At 42.2% G+C, this 19,454-nt stretch overlaps 1 protein-coding gene across 4 annotated transcripts in view; it reads left to right on the top strand.

Annotated features, from left to right (window-relative positions):
- Positions 1-1,163: 1,163 nt before the first annotated feature.
- PLA2G12B (phospholipase A2 group XIIB) overlaps positions 1,164-19,454 on the top strand; it is a 33,417-nt gene continuing 15,126 nt past the window's right edge. For 2 of the 4 annotated variants that reach the window (XM_046027011.1, XM_046027010.1), the window contains exon 1: positions 1,167-1,509. In XM_046027011.1, the coding sequence (XP_045882967.1) occupies positions 1,299-1,509 (211 nt within the window). In that variant the 5' untranslated portion in view covers positions 1,167-1,298. Of the gene's footprint in view, positions 1,510-19,454 lie in introns of all 4 variants that reach the window. The other 2 variants (XM_046027012.1, XM_046027013.1) reach the window with 2 other exon arrangements.

The following is a 19,454-nucleotide window of genomic DNA, read 5'->3' as shown; positions in this document are numbered from 1 at the left end:
AGGCCCCACAAATCATGTACTTGACCCTCGCTCTGATCCCCCTTTTACCAGTAACAACCTGCCCATTTCCGACGGAGTCCTTTTGCCTTTCTAGTTCACCTGTGTCATCTCGCAGAATGGAATGATGTCTGCCCTGCTTCGCAGAATTGATGTGAAACAGTGGTTTGGAAAATGCAGGTGCTTCAAAATACTGGTGGCATTTTTGTTCATACAAAGTATTTTTTAACCATTGCCCTTTCTGGAGTCGGAGTGTCTAGACAAATAGATTTCTTATCTAAAATAAATGTAATTCATCATTTCCTATGGAATTTTCCAGACTTCTGAGAGAGAACCTAAATGACTCATTCTGTTCCTAAAGGTATGATTTATCTAGACTAGTGATCTCATGGATGGAATTTATTTCTTTCTATGACTAAAAGCCAAGTATGAAAGTGATGCCAAACACTGGACCCCAGTCAAAGGTCCTAAAGCCTAAAATTTCAAATACTGTTTCTGATAGCCCCCTAACTTCTAAGCAGCTCCGAGTAAAAAACAACAGGAGAGCAGAGCTCCCACAACACCGTCCCTGGGCAATCTGTAGGTCTCGGACCCCAAGTGGAAAAAACACCGCAGGAAGCAAAGAGGCAAAAATGTCCCAGCACCAGGGCGGCTGCACTTAGGAGCTCTGCCGGATTCTGAGGATGGAGTCTGAGAGCCAAGAAGGGACCAAGGCAGAAGTTGGGGTCCCAAATCTGAAAGCCCCGTTCATGCACACTCAGAGCACACTCTGACTGTACACTGACCGTTGGTACAGGTGACAGTGTTAGCCCACGGTCACTGGGGGGTTCCTGAGCCCTCAGGACATCCTGCCAAATCTCCCTAGAGACCATGCACGGGTGACTGACTCCAGGTGGCAGGGACCTGGGGACAAGCTCTTGTGTCAAGCAGCTAGCAAGCCCTGAAGGACCAAACTCAAAGTTGATCAGTAGGTTAACAAGCCGGTTGGGGGCAGAATTCTGGTTGCTCCACTGCTCCCTGCTCCTGGCCTGTGGGATCCACTTTGAAGTGTTCTCGCTCACTGGCCATCCCTCAGACAGGCCCTCCCACTGCCTAGCCTTTGCCCTTTCTAATTGCCCTGATCTCATCCCAACCTCCATAGCTGTGTTTAAAGTCCACCTCTGGGGAACACACAGATTGAGTGTTCGAGATAATCCCCTTCCCAGTCCTGCTTGACATCTGGCCAGCAGGCCGCGGACCTGGACTTCCTGGGACGCTGGCTGGGGTTTGAGGAAAGACCTCAGTACCTACCTGTCTCCAGGATGAAGCTGGCCACGGGCTTCTTGATCCTGTGGCTCCGCCTGGAGGGTGGCCTGGCTCAGAGTGACAGCAGCCCCGAGGCTGAGGAGTCCTATTCAGACTGGGGCCTTCGGCACATCAGGGGCAGCTTTGAGTCTGTCAACAGCTACTTCGATTCCTTTCTGGAGCTGCTGGGAGGGAAAAATGGAGTCTGTCAGTACCGATGCCGATATGGTGAGTGCACGCATGACTTCTCCTGGTGGACTGCAGACAGCTGGAGTGGGGGACCCCGTCTGTCATGCTCTTCCTCCTGTCAGCCCCCTCCTAAGTCGGCCTGCCAGACTCAACAAATACACACACAGGACTCCCGGTGAAATTTCATTTTCAAATAAACAACCAATAATTTGTTAATGTATTTGAAATATTTGGAACCCCCTCATGCTGACACATTATTGCTTGTTTGTCTGAGATACAAATTTCACTGAGCTTCCTGTATTTTTTCTAACAAATTTACTCCAGGGAGCCTGGTTCCCTGGGGCCATTTTAATGAATTTGTTGTGAGGCCAATTCTGAGGAAGAAGAGGCAGGGGTGGGGGTGGGGAGGGGGTGGAAAATGAGGGGTCTCTGGGAGGAGTTCCTTGGGATTAACACTGGAGATGAACATTTGGAGAAAATTCCACCAGCTGGTGAAACAGCTTCCTCAAGTCACACTGCGCTGAACTTGGAGATGGAGTCTCCTTTCTCCCTCATGCAATTCACACCTTCTTTCTGGCTCTGTCGGTCTCTGAAGCGCCTCAGTGTGTCTGACCCTCCCAGGAGGGTGGTCCCTGCTGCCGCTGCCTCAGTCAGCAAGGGCAGGCCTGCAGTGGGTAGGGAGGGCTTGCTGCCAGCCCTCTCTGCCCACCATGGGACAGGCCCTCAACAGGCCTCGCACTGTCCCTCAGGCCTGGCGTCTGATGTACAGTTGTGAACGGGAAGGAGCTCTACCTGCCTGAGTTGTAAAGAGGGGACCTGGGCACCAGCATGCCCATGTGCCTGCCAGGCGTCGTGCCTGGTGTCAGGTCCCCCTTTTCTGCACCGGAAGTCTTGGAAGGGCAGCAGAGAGTGGGGCCCTGGACCTCGCAGCTGGGAGGTGGGGGTAACTTTAAATGCAGCCGAGCATGTTTTCAAAAGATACAGGTTTATGTAGCATTCGTTTTATGCTTTAGTTTATCAAATATTTCATCTTGAGATTGGATGAAAAGGGTGAATCAGGCTAGCTTAGCAGGAAACCATTTGAGAAATATTTTCACCAAACACTTAACAGATAAAACGCAGCTTCGAGAGAGACTCAAAAAAGCTGCTTAATTGCTGGACTCACCCCTTCTGTCTGGCTCACTCCCTTCTACCTTCGAGCCAGGGACATCACTTCCTGATGAACCACAAGTGACTCAGAGACAACGGGTCATCCTTGCAGTAGAACCAAAAGTCTCGCAGGACACATGTTTTAACCACATACAGTTATGGTGAACAAAGGAGCTGCATCATCTTTGAGATGATCCCTTAGGGTAAAAAGTCATCTGTGCTAGGACCCCCTGGACACCTCCTTGTCCAAGGTGGGTTGGACACACGCAGGGTGGCCTTGTCACTGGATTGGGCTCACCCAATCTGTATCAATGGCAGAGGAAGGGGGTTAACTGGCTTCGCTGTTGAATAAACACAGGTGCTGTTTTCCTGCCTGGAGGCAGTAAGAGACTCAGGTGTGTGCTTTGGCAAAGACAGAACCACAGGAATTTTTTTAAGGAAAACAAGAATCATACCTTCTACTTCCTTCTCGAGCAAAGGAGCGTGAAAAGATTTCAGCAAAATTTGGTTGTAAGCCTCTACCTGGGCAGGGTCAGCAGTCAGGGGTGGGGGATGGGGGATAGTCAACAGAGACATCGCAGGAAGGCAAATAACTCCACTCTGAAAACAGAGCCCATAAGGAGGGGCCTGAAAAACACGTAGGAAATACGGGGTTAAGCCTTATTACCTTTGGAACTCAGTGGAGCCGAGAACCTGGGAGCTGTGGCCAAAGAGTACGAAAATATCCTCTCAGGTTGACTGTGAATCAAGTAGTCCTTGGAACAGATAATGCCTAATCATTAACTGGGTCTCTGTCCTTTCGCAGTTTGCTTTGTGATACACTTCTCGTGCTTCTCTCTTTAAAGCAGTGGTTCTCATAGCTTCTCGACCTTTTGGCTAAGATCAAATGTAAAACAGTGGTTCTCAAACTCCCCTATGCTTTGAATCATGCGGTGGGCTTGTTTAAAAAGAGGCTGCCCCGACCCTCCCCACCGCCCACCACCATCCCCCATGTTTCTGACTGGGTAGGGCGGGAGGTCAGGGATGGAGCCAGAGAATTTGCATTTCTCAGAGTTCCCAGGTGATTCTGATGCTGCAGGTCCCGAGACCACACTTCTGAGAGAGAGAAATATCTGCTTTGAAGGCTGCAATCTTTTGTCAGAAGAAATAATTTAGCAACAATTAGTCTATAAGAAAAAATTTCTATTTGATAGGTACTTAGCCACTACTTAAAACTGTAGTTCTCTATCTTAGAGAGTCCTGCACTTAGGATGCACCTGGGGGCTTTTGAAACGCCTGCAGCCCAAACCAATGTAACCCGAATCTCAGTGGCTGGGAGACCTCAGTATTTTTAACGTTTTCCAGGTGATTTACCAAGTGCAGTCAAGGTATGGAGCGCTATTTTAGGAGGTCATTCTTGGAGAACTTCAGCCCCTGGGTTGTTCTGACAGTGAAGGTGTATTTGTGTCCTACAACATTGCGTCAATGTTGGTTTCCCCACTTCTTAGATCTATAATAGCTTGTTTTCATGTCAACACACAAAATCTGTAATTGCCAAGGATTGGGCTATAAATACAATGAGATTCAGCAGGAATCAATAACGGATGTAACCCAACTGCTAGATTCTGGAACTGCACAGGTGGTTCTTGAACCAGACTTTGAGAAATCACTAGTAATGGAAAAATCATGGGTTTGAACCGTGGGTGGGGGTGCAGGAATTCCATTGCCAGCAGGGACCTTGGGCAAGTTACCTAACTCTCTCAACTTTTGTTGAGTCACGTTGACAAATAATGTTAATAACACCTACCTTACAACCCACAGGTTGTTATAAGAATTAAAGATAATATATTTAAAGAATTACTGCTACGTATGGAGCATGCCAGATACCAAACAAATTTTATAAACGTGATGAGGATGATGGTCTGATGAACAGGTTAACTATGTATTCGGATTCTTCCCGTTCTCTTTCAAAATAAAATTCTAAAACACAGAAACCCCAGTGGCTGGACAACACCCTCTCAGCTTCTGGAAGAAATCATTGCATGATAATTTAAGTGTTCTGTGCCTTTACGAAGGTCTCTGGATGAGAGCATCTGGTCCAGACTTTCTGTGTCTCGTAAAGCATGGTGGAAGATACTGTCCACATTCATACTTTAATAAAAGGACCTCATGATGAATTTCTTCTTGGGTTTAGTTCTAGAAAACATATCTCTAAATATCAGACTTGTTTTTTTCAAGAGGGCTTTTTATGTGTGAAATCTACAGCAAAATCTTAGGAACCGGTGAGTTTGTATATTTTTCCAGGGAAGGGATTCACAACCTGCATCCGATTCTTAAGGGGATCCATAGCCTGAGAAAAGGAAACAGCCGCTGGTTTAGAGGCAAAGATTGTTCTCGTGCTGGGGCGACCAACTGTCCCGGTGTGCTGGTGACAGAGAGAGAAGAGTCAGGGTGGGGGTGGGGATTCCCGGGGTGTGGATTCGCAGTACTGACATAAGGACAGTCCCAGGCAAACCAGGACGAGTTGGTCATCCTCCCTCCTGCACTAACGTAATCTGTTTTAGTGACTGAAATAGAGTTATTGCTTCAGTAAAATTGTCGTAGTTCTGCTTTGTTCCCTTGATGTGTTCCTCATGCTATAGTTGAGTGTTTCTGGAAGGATATACATTTTTTTTTTTTAAGATTGATTTATTTATTTGCGAGAGAGCGTGCACACTTGAGAAGGTGCAGGAACGGGGGAGGGGCAGAGGGCGAGGCCAAGAGAATCTCAAGCAGATTCCCCGCTGAGTGTGGAGCCCAATTTGGGGCTTATGCTAGGACCCTGAGATCATGATCTGAGTCAAAATGAATAGACGCTTAACGACCGAGCCATCCCGGCGCCCCGGAAGGATATACATTCCAAATAAAGTACTTTGATTCTTTAGAAGATTTCTAGTGGAGCACAGCTGCTTCGAGAGCCAGCGGGGTGGGGAGAAGGGACACACCCTCCCGGGGAAGACAGGACCCTTGACCTGGGTGGTAAAGCCCAGACGTTTTTACTGTTCTTTTCAGTGAGTGAACCGAGAGGAAAGAAAGGTTGGGTCCGGGAGGCAGTGTGGTGCCTGTGGCAGAACTCTGGTTCTGTGGCTAGCCCTCCTCCTCCGTCTCCCTCATTTGTCTATTGAGTGTCTGACGTGTTTTATGGTGTTTCACTTTGTTCAGAAGGTTTTTTCATTTTCAGGAGATCAAGCCTGTCAGTCTTTTTCTTCGTGGCTTCTCAGTGTTGTGTCTTGCTTAGAAAGCCACCCTCACATCACAGTTATAACAACCTTCTGCTGGTTTGTTTTCTGTGAAAGCAACCCTAGCTAATATGTAATGAATGACTGTGGCTGTGCTCCAATTAAACATTTTTATGGACACTAAAATTTGAGCTTCATATAATTTCCACATGACACAAAATATTATCCTTGTTTTGACCCCCCCAACTGTTCAAAAATATGAAAAGAATTTTTAGCTGGCAGGCTATACAAAACAGGCAATGGGCTGGTCTTGGGCCATTGTTTGCCAACCCCTGCACCAGAGGATCAAGTGGTCAACTTCCCACTCCTGTAAATAACCAACACCAGAAAATAAAATTAATCTGTGGACATAGTACATTATTGGTGCTTAGACTCGAAGTATCAAACTGCAAAGACTCAATGCAACTCAAAATAACTCAAACAATAAGTTGAGGATATAGTAAATGATTTCTGCCCAGATTCAAACCATTGCCTTTTTTCTTAGAACTTTTCTCTCAGGCTTCATTCCTAAATGGAATTCCTACAGCTATCATGAACTATTAAGTACCAAAAAAAAAAAAAAATCATCATAGCAGGACAGGTAGGAAGTGTCTGGAGTTGGAGTTCCATTAGCTTTCAAACTGGTTTATTAGAATTTTATCTTCTGTGAGTCATCAAGTGCAAAAAGGCAGAGGGTAACCCAGGAAACTGCACTGCATCTGTTGCAAAAGCTCTTAATCAACAAAATTATTAAAGAGATAAGTTTTATCACAAAATTTACACATTTGTTTCTTCATGAAAAATCTCCCCCCTAATTTCTATAAAGCTTGTATGTGTGGGACATTTGTAAAAGAACAATCCAAAGAAAAAATAAAATCACCATAATCATCTCACCTACAAGAGACAATTCACATTTAATCTATGGCATAGCGTGATTATTTTCATATGTGTAATTTGATTGCTAACAGTATTTAATACACTTTACCCATTCCCCAACTCCAAAGGAGTTACATACTGTTACAGACACACACTATACATACTGTAACAGTATTAAATACTGACACAGACACATAGACACACACACACACACGTGTGTGCGCATGCACACACATAGTAGGTTAGTACTATATCAGTGTAGGTTACATTTCTCAAGAACTTTGAAAAGTCATGTAGGGGTTACTGGTGGGTTGGCGGGCTCCACCAATAAGCACAGTTCCTCGCCATTACAAATAAGAAAAATGTTGGGTGAAAGGAAAACATTTTAAAAAATACACCCTCAAGCTAGAATGGCATAAAGGGAAACCTATATGTTCCAGTTGGAGGGGAACAGTAGTGTCACAGGGGTGAGCGGGGGCTGATGCTAAAAACCTTGAAGTTTTTAGTCAGAAACATATGTAGACTCTAGGAGGGGAGGAATGGGTTTTTATACTCATACAAAGAGGGGCACCTGGGTGCCTCTGTCAATTAAGCGTCTGCCTTTTGCTCAGGTCAAGATCCCGGGGTCCTGAGATGGAGGCCTGCATCAGGCTCCCCGCTCAGTGGCAGGCCTGCTTCTCTCTCTCCCTCTGCCCCTCCCTCCTGCTCATGCTCTTTCTCAAATAAATAAATAAATAAATAAATAAATAAGCTTTTTTTAAAAAAGCTATAAAAAGTACTCATATGAAGAGAGAATATTAACTTTCTCTTGGGAGAATTGGGAATTTGGAACTGAACAGGCTGTATAAAGCTTAGAGCCTGAGGATTTGCCCAGTCTGTTTAAATGAGTTAGAAAAAAGTCTATCCAATAGTCCAAGAAAGTAGCAGGGATGATTTCCATCCCCCTGTGGGCTGAGGCTTGAAGGCCGACTAAACAACACCCACCAAAAGATCCCTACTCCAAACATATTCTATTCACAAGTGAGGAATTCGAAATTCTACAGTTGGCCTGGTGTGAGTTCCCCAAGCTGAGAAAGTAACATAAATACTAGTGTTTACAGAATCTTAAGACTCCTCGAGCCATAGCAAAGGTAATTGAGGAACCACTTTGTAGTACATGACCAGGGCCCAGGAATTCCTTTAGAAAAACAAGCCCTTCTGAAGCTGAAGTCTTACTAAAATATTACACACCATGTGAAAAAATAATCCAATAAGAGGGAGATGCAAGAGACGTTAAAAACTGATTTAGCGGGGCGCCTGGGTGGCTCAGTGGGTTAAAGCCTCTGCCTTCGGCTCAGGTCATGATCTCAGGGTCCTGGGATCGAGCCCCACATCGGGCTCTCTGCTCCGCGGGGAACCTGCTTCCTCCTCTCTCTCTGCCTGCCTCTCTGCCTAGTTGTGATTTCTCTCTGTCAAATAAATAAAATATTTAAAAAAAAACTGATTTAGCATCCCAAAGACTGGAGACCATAAAATAATATAACAAGAATATTTGAAATTATTAAAGAAATAAAAGAAGGACTAGAAAACAAATTTTTTAAAAACCCAGAATTCAGTGAAAATGAATATACAGATTTAAAAGAAGGATCAAATAGGATTCCAAGAAGTGAAAATTATAGTCATTGAAAGAAAAAACTCAGTAGATGGATTAAATAGCAGATTAGTGAACCTAGAGAGAATTTTAGTGAAATGAAAAATAGACTTGATGAGCTAGTCAAAATTCAGTACAGAGACAGAGGAAAAGATGGAAAATGTAAAAGAGAAGTTAAGATATATAAAGGATAGGGTTAAGAAGATTTATCATTCAATAATATGAGGCCCAGGAGAAGAAAGTAGAGAGAATGAGGAAAGGAAAACGTTCAGACAGTGGCTGTGAATTATCCAGATGTGTAGGAAACCAGGCCTTTGGATCATTCCAATCAGGAGAAGAGTATATAATCCACACCTAGATATAGTGCAATGAAACTGTGAGGAGATGAAGAAATTGGAACCCTTGTGCAGTGCTGATGGGAACGTAAAATGACGTAGTTGCTGAAGAACACAGTTGGATAGTTTCTCAAAAAGTTCAGCATTGCCTTACAATATGACCCAGCAATTCCACTCCTTAGGTATATGTCCCCAAAAGAATTGAAAACAGATATTTAAACAAATACTTGCATACTAGTGTTCATAGCAGCACTCTTCACAATAGCCAAGAGATGAAAACAACCAAAATGTCCATCAATGGATAGATGAATAAACAAATTGTGGTATATCCAGAGAATGGAATAGTATTCAGCCATAAAAAGAACAAAGTACTGATATATCCTACAACACAGATAAGCCATGAAAATATTATGTTAAGTGAAAGAAGGGACTGACAAAATGTAACATATTGTGTGATTCCATTTATTCAAACATCCAGAATAGATAAATCCCTAGAGACAAAGCAGATGAGTGGTTTTCAGGGGTTGGGAGGAGGAGAGAATATGTTTAATGGGCATTTGGTCTCCGTTGGAGGGTGATGAAATGTTTTGGAAGTAGAAAGAGACAATGGTTGCACAACATTATGAATGTACTGAATGCTGAACTGTATTCTTTAAGATGGAAATGTGAATTTCACCTTAAAAAAAAGAAAGTAGACAGACTTCATGAAAATGAAAAGCTTTGGCTATTCAAAGAATACCATCAAGAAAGTGAAGAGACAAGCCACAGAATGGGAGAAAGTATTTGCAAAGAAGACATATGAGTGGCCAATAAGCACAGGAGGAGATGATCAACATTATTAGTTATTAGGGAAATGCAAATCAAAATGACCATGAATACTGCTTTACACTCACTAGGATGTCTGTAATCAAAAAGGCTATAACAGGTGGGGAGAGGATGTGGAGAAATTAGAACACTTACACATTGCTGCGGAGAATGTAAAACTGTGCCACCACTTTGGAAAATAGTTTAGTAGCTCCTCAAAATGTTAAACAGAGTTAGCATCTGACCCAGAAGTTTTATTCCTCTGGGGAAATGAAAACACATTGTCCACACAAAATGATGTTTGTAGTAGCATTTTTCATAATCACCAAAAAGTGGGGAAAACCTCAATGTGCATTATATTTACTCACAATAAAAAGAAATACTGATCCATAGCTACAAAATGGATGAACCTTGAAAACATGATACTCAGTGAAAGAAGCAGACAGAAAAGGTCACATATTGTATGATTTCATTTATGTGAAATCTATAAATCTATAAATAGGCAAATTTATAGAGACAGAAATTTGATTAGTGACTGTCTAGTGCTGATAGGCACATCTTGGAAGAAACATACCTCCACTTCTGCCATATTCTCTACAGCATATAGACCAACCCTGGGACAACACACGAGGGCATGGACACCAAGAGATGGGGATTCCTGGGAGCCATCTTGAACTGTGATCTCATATACACGTCCTACCAGAGAAACAAATACCAAACAGATTGTGGCAGAGACTGCTTTGTATCTCCTATTATCTTCCCCCTTTTCTATAGTAATAAGTCCCTCCTCCCCAATTTTAAGCTGGGCTCATGGATACCTACATTGAAAAAAGACTTAAATTCCTAGTCCACTTTTGCAACTAGGTATTGCTCTTTGATTAAGTTTGGCCAAAGGGAAATAGGAGAAAGTGATGTGTGTACCCTTCTGGAGGGTGTTGTTTTTTTTTTTTTTTAAGATTTTATTTATGTATTTATATGAAAGCAAGAATAAGAGAGAGCACAAGAAGGGGGAGGGTCAGAGGGAGAAGCAGACTCCCGGCTGAGTAGGGAGCCCCATGAGGGACTTGATCCTGGGACTCCAGGATCATGACCTGAGCCAAAGGCAGCTGCTTAACCAAATAAGCCACCCAGGCACTCCTGGAGTGTGTTTATTAAAGAGTGGGGGCTGTGACCCTTCTACCTCCTCTTTTCATCCTGCTGATTGCAGTATGTATGTGGTACCGGAAGCTCCATCTTGAGCCATGAGAGCCGGGTTGCATTCTAGGGCTGGTAGAGCAGAAGGCTAGAAGCATCCTGGGTTCCAGAAAAGTGCAGATTTGCCATATGAGGCTTATGATCCTTAATTCTGGATTATGGTATATTCTATTTTGTTTAAGCATCTGGATAATACACTATGTGGGGAACAGAATAAATGCATGGTAAAAGTTATAATACTCTCTTGAAGGACATGAAGGAAGACCCAAGTAAATAGAAAATTATGCCCATGTCTGGGGAGAGAGAATATTCTAAGAAAAGTCAGTTGTCTACAGAATAATCTAAAAAGTCAATGTATTTTCAAACAAAATCCTGCACTATCTCTTGTAGAATTTACTAAGTTGACTCTAAAATTCAATTATAAGACAATAGGTCCAAGAATAGTCAAAAAAAGAATAATAAGGAGGGTGGGCTTTAAAGCAGAGACTAGGTATCTAAAAATTAAAACAAGGGAGTGTAAAGGTGGCTTCAACTGTACTTGTAACATTTAATTAAACAAAAAATATGGATAGCAAGTTTGGCTATGTTAACATTTATTATGTTTGTGTAATGAGTACATGGGTATTTGTTCCTCTGGAGTTTTTCTTCAGTTTTGAAATATTTCATAATATCAAATAATTAAAAATGAAATACCTTGTAGGAGAAGGTAAAAGAAAAGAATGAGAAAAGAAATGCTATGTGCCTCACTCTGAGGATTAATTCTTAGCTGATTTCCTCAGTCTTTTCCTCTGTCTTGCATTTCCTTAAAAAAAAAAAAAAAGGCAAAGGAATGTAGTGGAATGGAAGAACATAGGCTTTGGAGACATAAAACAAGAAATCAGGATTTATATGCCATTTCCCCCACTTAGCATACAACTTAGATAAATTACACTCCCCTTAGTCCTGTTTTCCTGATCTGGATAACAGAACAAAAATACTCATTGCCAGGACTGTCCTGCAAGATTCTCTTTATCTATAACATTGACAAAGCTTCTCTCTACAGAACTGCAAGATTGTAAAATAACTCAAAAGCCATGTAGCAGAAACTAAGAAATTATATGCCTGTCAGATTGTTTCAGCTTGGTTCTATGATACAAAGCTTCAAATACTGCCTGGTGATGTTTTCTTTGCTCTTTGATCAACAATGCTTTGCTTACATTTATGGAATCTTGAAAAATTTTCTTCAAGTTATTCCAAAAAATGTTTGAGTTACTGTTAAAGTTCTGATTTGCTAAGCATGTGATCAGTGTTCTGTTTTGTCTCACAGTGGATGGAGGAGTAAGACACCTCGAGATTTATTTTATTTTAAGATTTTATTTATTTAAGAGAGAGAGACAGCACAAGCAGGGGGAATAACAGAGGAAGAGGGAGAGGGAGAAGCAGGCTTCCCACTGAGTAGGGAGCCCATCGTGAGGCTCAATGCCAGGACCCTGGGAACATGACCTGAGCTGCAGGCAGACACTTAACTGACTGAGCCACCCAAGCGCCCCTATTCTATTTTGTTTTTAAAAATTAATCCAGGGGCGCCTGGATGGCTCAGTGGGTTAAGCCTCTGCCTTCAGTTCAGGTCATGATCTTGGGGTCCTGGGATCGAGCCCCATGTCGGGCTCTCTGCCCTGCGGGGAGCCTGCTTCCCCCTCTCTCTGCCTGCCTCTCTGCCTACTTGTGATCTCTGTCTGTCAAATAAATACAGAAAATCTTTAAAAAAAATTAATCCAGGGGCGCCTGAGTGGCTCAGTGGATTAAGCCACTGCCTTCGGCTCGGGTCATGATCTCAGGGTCCTGGGATCAAGCCCTGCATCGGGCTCTCTGCTCCGCAGGGAGCCTGCGTCCTCCTCTCTCTCTGCCTGCCTCTCTGACTACTTGTGATCTCTCTCTCTGTCAAATAAATAAATAAAATCTTTAAAAAAAATTAATCCATTCATTTTAGTGAGAGAGAGAGCATGGGCACAAGCTGGGGGAGGGGGCAGAAGGAAAGAAAGAGAATCTCAAGCAGACTCCCCGCTGAGCATGGAGCCTGACGTGGGACTCAATCTCATGACCCTGAGATCGTGACCTGAGCTGAAATCATGAGTCAGAGGTTTAACTGACTGAGTCAACCAGGTGCCCCAAGACACCTTGAGTTTAGTTCCATTTTGCCATGAACCTGATCTCCAAAGTCATGCACTTAAGAAACATTAGAGAAAGGCCTATATTGTTAAATACTTTCCTCTTAGGACCACCTTTCCTGTATCCCAAAGGTTCTGAACTGTTGTGTTGTTTTTTTTTTAAAGATTTTATTTATTTATTTATTTGACAGACAGAGATCACAAGCAGGCAGAGAGGCAGGCAGAGAGAGAGAGGAGGAAGCAGGCTCCCTGCCGAGCAGAGAGCTCGATGCAGGGCTCCATCCCAGGACCCTGGGATCATGACCTGAGCCGAAGGCAGAGGCTTTAACCCACTGAGCCACCCAGGCACCCCCTGAACTGTTGTGTTTTAATTTTCATTTGTTTCCATGAATTTTTAAAAAAATTCTTCTTAAATTTCCTGGTTGACCCATTCTTTCTTTAGTAGGATGCCCTTTAACCTTCATATATTTGTATTCTGCTCTTCATCCTTGACAACATCTGTCATTTCCTAACTTGTTAATTTTAGCCATTCTGACTGGTGTGAGGTGGTATCTCATTGTGGTTTTTTGTTTATTTAAAAGATTTTATCTATTTATTTGACAGAGATCACAAGTAGGCAGAGAGAGAGAGAGGAAGGGAAGCAGTCTCCCTGCTGAGCATAGAGCCCGATGTGGGGCTCGATCCCAGGACCCTGGGATCATGACCCGAGCTGAAGGCAGATGCTTTAACCCACTGAGCCACCCAGGTGCCCCTCATTGTGGTTTTGATTTGCATTTCCCTGATGGCAAGTGATGTTGAACATTTTTTCATGTGTCTATTCGCCATTTGTATGTCTTCTTTGGAGAAATATCTGTTCATGTCTTCTCTCCATTTCTTTTTTTTTTTCTTTCTTTTTTTTTTTTAAGATTTTATGTATTTATTTGACAGACAGAGATCACAAGTATGTAGAGAAGCAGGCAGAGAGGGAGAGAGGAGGAAGCAGGCTCGCCACCGAGCAGAGAGCCTGATGCGGGGCTTGATCCCAGAACCCTGAGATCATGACCTGAGCTGAAGGCAGAGGCTTTAACCCACTGATCCACCCAGGCGCCCCTTCTCTCCATTTCTTGACTGGATTATTTATTCTTCGGGTGTTGAGTCTGATAAGTTCTTTACAGGTTTTAGATATTAGCCCTTTATGTGATAAGACATTTGCAAATATCTTCTCCCCTTCTGTAGGTTGTTCTTTTAGTTTTATTGACTATTTCCTTTGCTGTGCAAAAGCTTTTTATCTTAATGAAGTCCCAATAGTTCATTTTTGCTCTTGTTTCCTTTGCCTTTGGAGACATGTCTAGCATGAAGTTGCTGCTACCAAGGTCACAGAGGTTGCTGCCTGTGTTCTCCTCTAGGATTTTGATGGATTCCAGTCTCACATTTAGGTCTTTCATCCATTTTAAGTTTGTTTTTATATAGTATAAGAAAATGGTCCAGTTTCATTCTTCTACATGTGGCTGTCCAATTTTCCCAACTCAATTTGTTTGAAAGACTGTCTTTGACCATTGGATATTCTTTCCTGCTTTGTTGAGGATTAGTTGAGTATAGAGCTGAGGGTCCATTTCTGGGCTCTCTATTCTGTTCCCTTGATCTATGTGTCTGTTTCTTGTGCCAGTACCTTGAAGTACCAGAGTCTGTACTTGTACTTGTACCAGAGCTTCAAGTCTGGAATTGTATGCCCCTAAATTGGGAGCAACCAAATATACCAATTAATAACAAAATTAAAGGAACACATTGATAATAATACAAATTCTGTTCCCTTGATCTATGTGTCTGTTTCTTGTGCCAGTACCTTGAAGTACCAGAGTCTGTACTTGTACTTGTACCAGAGCTTCAAGTCTGGAATTGTATGCCCCTAAATTGGGAGCAACCAAATATACCAATTAATAACAAAATTAAAGGAACACATTGATAATAATACAAAAATAGTAGGGGACTTTAACACCCTACTCACAGCAATGGACAGATCATCTAAGAATCAACAAGGAAACAAGGACTTGGAATGACACACTGGACCAGATGGACTTCATAGATATATTCCGAGCATTCCATCCTAAAGCAACAGAATATACATTCTTCTTGAGTACACATGGAACATGCTCCAGAATAGATCACATACTGGGTCACAAATCAGTTCTCAACTGGTACCAAAAGATTGGGATTATTCCCTACATATTTTAGACCACAATGCTTTAAAACTTGAACTCCATCACACTCAACTGCCACTGTTGGTGGGAATGCAAACTGGCGCAACCACTTTGGAAAACATTATGACCTTCCTCAAAAAGTTAAAAATAGAGCTACCCTATGACCCAGCAATTGCAGTACTAGGTATTTATCCAAAGGATATAAACCTAGTGATTCAAAGGGGCAATGCACCCCAATGTTTATAGCAACAATGTCCACAATAGTCAAACTATGGAGAGAACCCCGATACCCATCAGCAGATGAATGGATAAAAAAGTTATGGTACATATACACAATGGAATATTACTCAGCCATCAAAAATTGAAATCTTGAGTTAGAGGAGTCAAGATGGTGGAGAAGTAGCAGGCTGAGACTACATCAGGTAGCAGGAGATCAGCTCAATAGCTTATCTAAACATTGCAAACACCTACAAATCCAACGGGAGATCCAAGAGAAGAAGAACAGCAACTCTAGAAACAGAAAATCAACCACTTTCTGAAAGGTAGGACTGGCGGAGAAGTGAATCTAAAACGATGGGAAGATAGACCGCGGGGGGAGGGGCCGGCTCCCGGCAAGCGGCGAAGGAATGGAGCACAAAATCAGGACTTTTAAAAGTCTGTTCCACTGAGGGACATTGCTCCAGAGGCTAAACCAGGGTGAAGCCCACATGGGGTCAGCGTGGCCCCAGGTCCCACAGGGTCACAGAAGGATTGGGGGTGTCGGAGTGTCACAGAGCTCGCAGGTATTAGAACAGAGAAGCCGGCTATAGAGACAGAGCCGAGGACTTAACTCTCAGCTTGGGGTTACCTTGAACTGGTCGCGGGCTGGGTGAGCTCAGAGCGTGGCTAGAGACTGGGGATATGGGAGTGATTGGGTGCTGTCCTCTGGGGGCGCACTGAGGAGTGGGGCCCCAGGCTCTCGGCTCCTCCGGGCCGGAGACTAGGAGGCCGCCATTTTCATTCCCGTCCTCCGGAACTCTACGGAAAGCGTTCAGGGAACAGAAGCTCCCAAAAGCGAACCCCAGCCGATTACTTAGTCTGGCCCCCAGTAAGGGCGGTGCAATCCCGCCTCGGGCAAAGACACTTGAAAGTCATTACAACAGGCCCCTCCCCCAGAAGATCAACAAAATATCCAGCCAGGACGAAGTTCATCTATCAAGGAAAGCGGGTTCAATTCCTAAGACAGCAGCGCAATTCCAGAGGAGGAGAAAGCAAAGCACGGAACTCATGGCTTTCTCCCCATGATTCTTTAGTCTTGCAGCTAATTCAATTTTTTTTTCTTTTTTCAATTTTTTTCTTTTTTCTTCTTCTGCTAAATTTTTTAAAACTTTTACCCTTTTCTTTTTTAACGTTTTTTTGACTAGTTTATCTAAATATATATTTTCTCTTTCTTTTTTATATTTTTTCTTTATTTGTTTTTTTTTAATTTTTTTCTTTTTTTTTCTGAACCTCTTTTTATCCCCTTTCTCCCCCCCACAATTTGGGGTCTCTTCTGATTTGGTTACAGTGCATTTTTCCGGTGTCTTTGCCACCCTTTTAGTATTTTATTTGATCCTTCATATCCTCTTATCTGGACATAATGACAAGGTGGAAAAAATCACCACAAACAAAAGAACAAGAGACAGTACCGAAGGCTAGGGACCTAATCAACACTGACATTGGTAATATGTCAGATCAAGAGTTCAGAATGACGATTCTGAATGTTCTAGCCGTGCTCGAAAAAGGCATGGAAGATATTAGAGAAACCCTCTCTGGAGATATAAAAGCCCTTTCTGGAGAAATTAAAGAACTAAAATCTAACCAAGTAGAAATCAAAAAAGCTATTAATGAGGTGCAATCAAAAATGGAGGCTCTCACTGCTAGGATCAATGAGGCAGAAGAAAGAATTAGTGATATAGAAGACCAAATGACAGAGAATAAAGAAGCCGAGCAAAAGAGGGACAAACAGCTATTGGACCACAAGGGGAGAATTCGAGAGATAAGTGACACCATAAGATGAAACAACATTAGAATAATTGGGATTCCAGAAGAAGAAGAAATAGAGAGGGGAGCAGAAGGTCTATTGGAGAGAATTATTGGAGAGAATTTCCCTAATATGGCAAAGGGAACAAGCATCAAAATCCAGGAGATGCAGAGAACCCCCCTCAAAGTCAACAAGAATAGGTCCACACCCCGTCACCTAATAGTAAAATTTAAAGTCTTAGTGACAAAGAGAAAATCCTGAAAGCAGCCCGGGAAAAGAAGTCTATAACATACAATGATAAAAATATTAGATTGGCAGCAGACTTATCCACAGAGACCTGGCAGGCCAGAAAGAGCTGGCATGATATATTCAGATCACTAAATGAGAAAAACATGCAGCCAAGAATACTCTATCCAGCTAGGCTATCATTGAAAATAGAAGGAGAGATAAAAAGCTTCCAGGACAAACAAAAACTGAAAGAATTTGCAAACACCAAACCAGGTCTCCAGGAAATATTGAAAGGGGTCCTCTAAGCAAAGAGAGAGCCTAAAAGTAGTAGATCAGAAAGGTACAGAGACAATATACAGTAACAGTCATCTTATAGGCTAATAATGGCACCAAATTCATATCTCTCAATAGTTACCCTGAATGTTAATGGGCTAAATGCCCCAACCAAAAGACACAGGGTATCAGAATGGATAAAAAACCAAAACCCATCAGTATGTTGCCTATAAGAAACTCATTTTAGATGCGAAGACACCTCCAGATTTAAAGTGAGGGGGTGGAAAACAATTTACCATGCTAATGGGCATCAGAAGAAAGCTGGGGTGGCAATCCTTATATCAGATCAATTAGATTTTAAGCCAAGACTATAATAAGAGACTATAATAAGAGATGAGGAAGGACACTATATCCTACTCAAAGGGTCTGTCCAACAAGAAGATCTAACAATTTTAAATATCTATGCCCCTAATGTGGGAGCAGCAAACTATATCAACCAATTAATAATAAAATCAAAGAAACACATCAAAAATAATACAATAATAGTAGGGGACTTTAACACTCCCCTCACTGAAATGGACAGATCATCCAAGCAAAAGATCAACAAGGAAATAAAGGCCTTAAATGACACACTGGACCAGATGGACATCACAGATATATTCAGAACATTTCATCCCAAAGCAACAGAATACACATTCTTCTCTAGTGCACATGGAACCTTCTCCAGAATAGATCACATCCTGGGTCACAAATCAGGTCTCAACCGGTATCAAAAGATTAGGATCATTCCCTGCATATTTTCAGACCACAATGCTCTGAAGCTAGAACTTAATCACAAGAGGAAAACTGGAAAGAACCCAAATACATGGAGACTAAACAGCATCCTTCTAAAGAATGAATGGGTCAACCAGGAAATTAAAGAAGAATTGAAAAAATTCATGGAAACAAATGATAATGAAAACACAACAGTTCAAAATCTGTGGGACACAGCAAAGGCAGTCCTGAGAGGAAAATATATAGCGGTACAAGCCTTTCTCAAGAAACAAGAAAGGTCTCAAGTACACAACCTAACCCTACAGGTAAAGGAGCTGTAGAAAGAACAAGAAAGAAACCCTAAACCCAGCAGGAGAAGAGAAATCATAAAGATTAGAGCAGAAATCAATGAAATAGAAACCAAAAAACCAACAGAAAAAATCAATGAAACTAGGAGCTGGTTCTTTGAAAGAATCAATAAGATTGATAAACCCCTGGCCAGACTCATCAAAAAGAAAAGAGAGAGGACCCAAATAAATAAAATCATGAATGAAAGAGGAGAGATCACAACTAACACCAAAGAAATACAGACAATTATAAGAACATACTATGAGCAACTCTACGCCAACAAATTTGACAATCTGGAAGAAATGGATGCATTCCTAGAGACATATAAACTACCACAACTGAACCAGGAAGAAATAGAAAGCCTGAACAGGCTCATAACCAGTAAGGAGATTGAAACAGTCATCAAAAATCTCCAAACAAACAAAAGCCCAGGGCCAGACGGCTTCCCAGGGGAATTCTACCAAACATTTAAAGAAGAACTAATTCCTATTCTCCGGAAACTGTTCCAAAAAATAGAAATGGAAGGAAAACTTCCAAACTCATTTTATGAGGCCAGCATCACCTTGATCCCAAAACCAGACAAGGATCCCACCAAAAAAGAGAACTTGATGAACACAGACGCAAAAATTCTCGCCAAAAGGATTCAACAGTACATTAAAAGGATTATTCACCACGATCAAGTGGGATTTATTCCAGGGCTGCAGGGTTGGTTCAACATCTGCAAATCAATCAATGTGATAGAACATATTAATAAAAGAAAGAACAAGAACCATATGATACTCTCAATAGATGCTGAAAAAACATTTGACAAAGTACAGCATCCCTTCCTGAT

This window comes from Meles meles, chromosome 13 (assembly GCF_922984935.1).
Source record: "Meles meles chromosome 13, mMelMel3.1 paternal haplotype, whole genome shotgun sequence".
Taxonomy (NCBI): domain Eukaryota; kingdom Metazoa; phylum Chordata; class Mammalia; order Carnivora; family Mustelidae; genus Meles; species Meles meles.
Note: the sequence above shows the minus strand (reverse complement) of the source record. Positions and strands in the feature narration are given on the sequence as shown.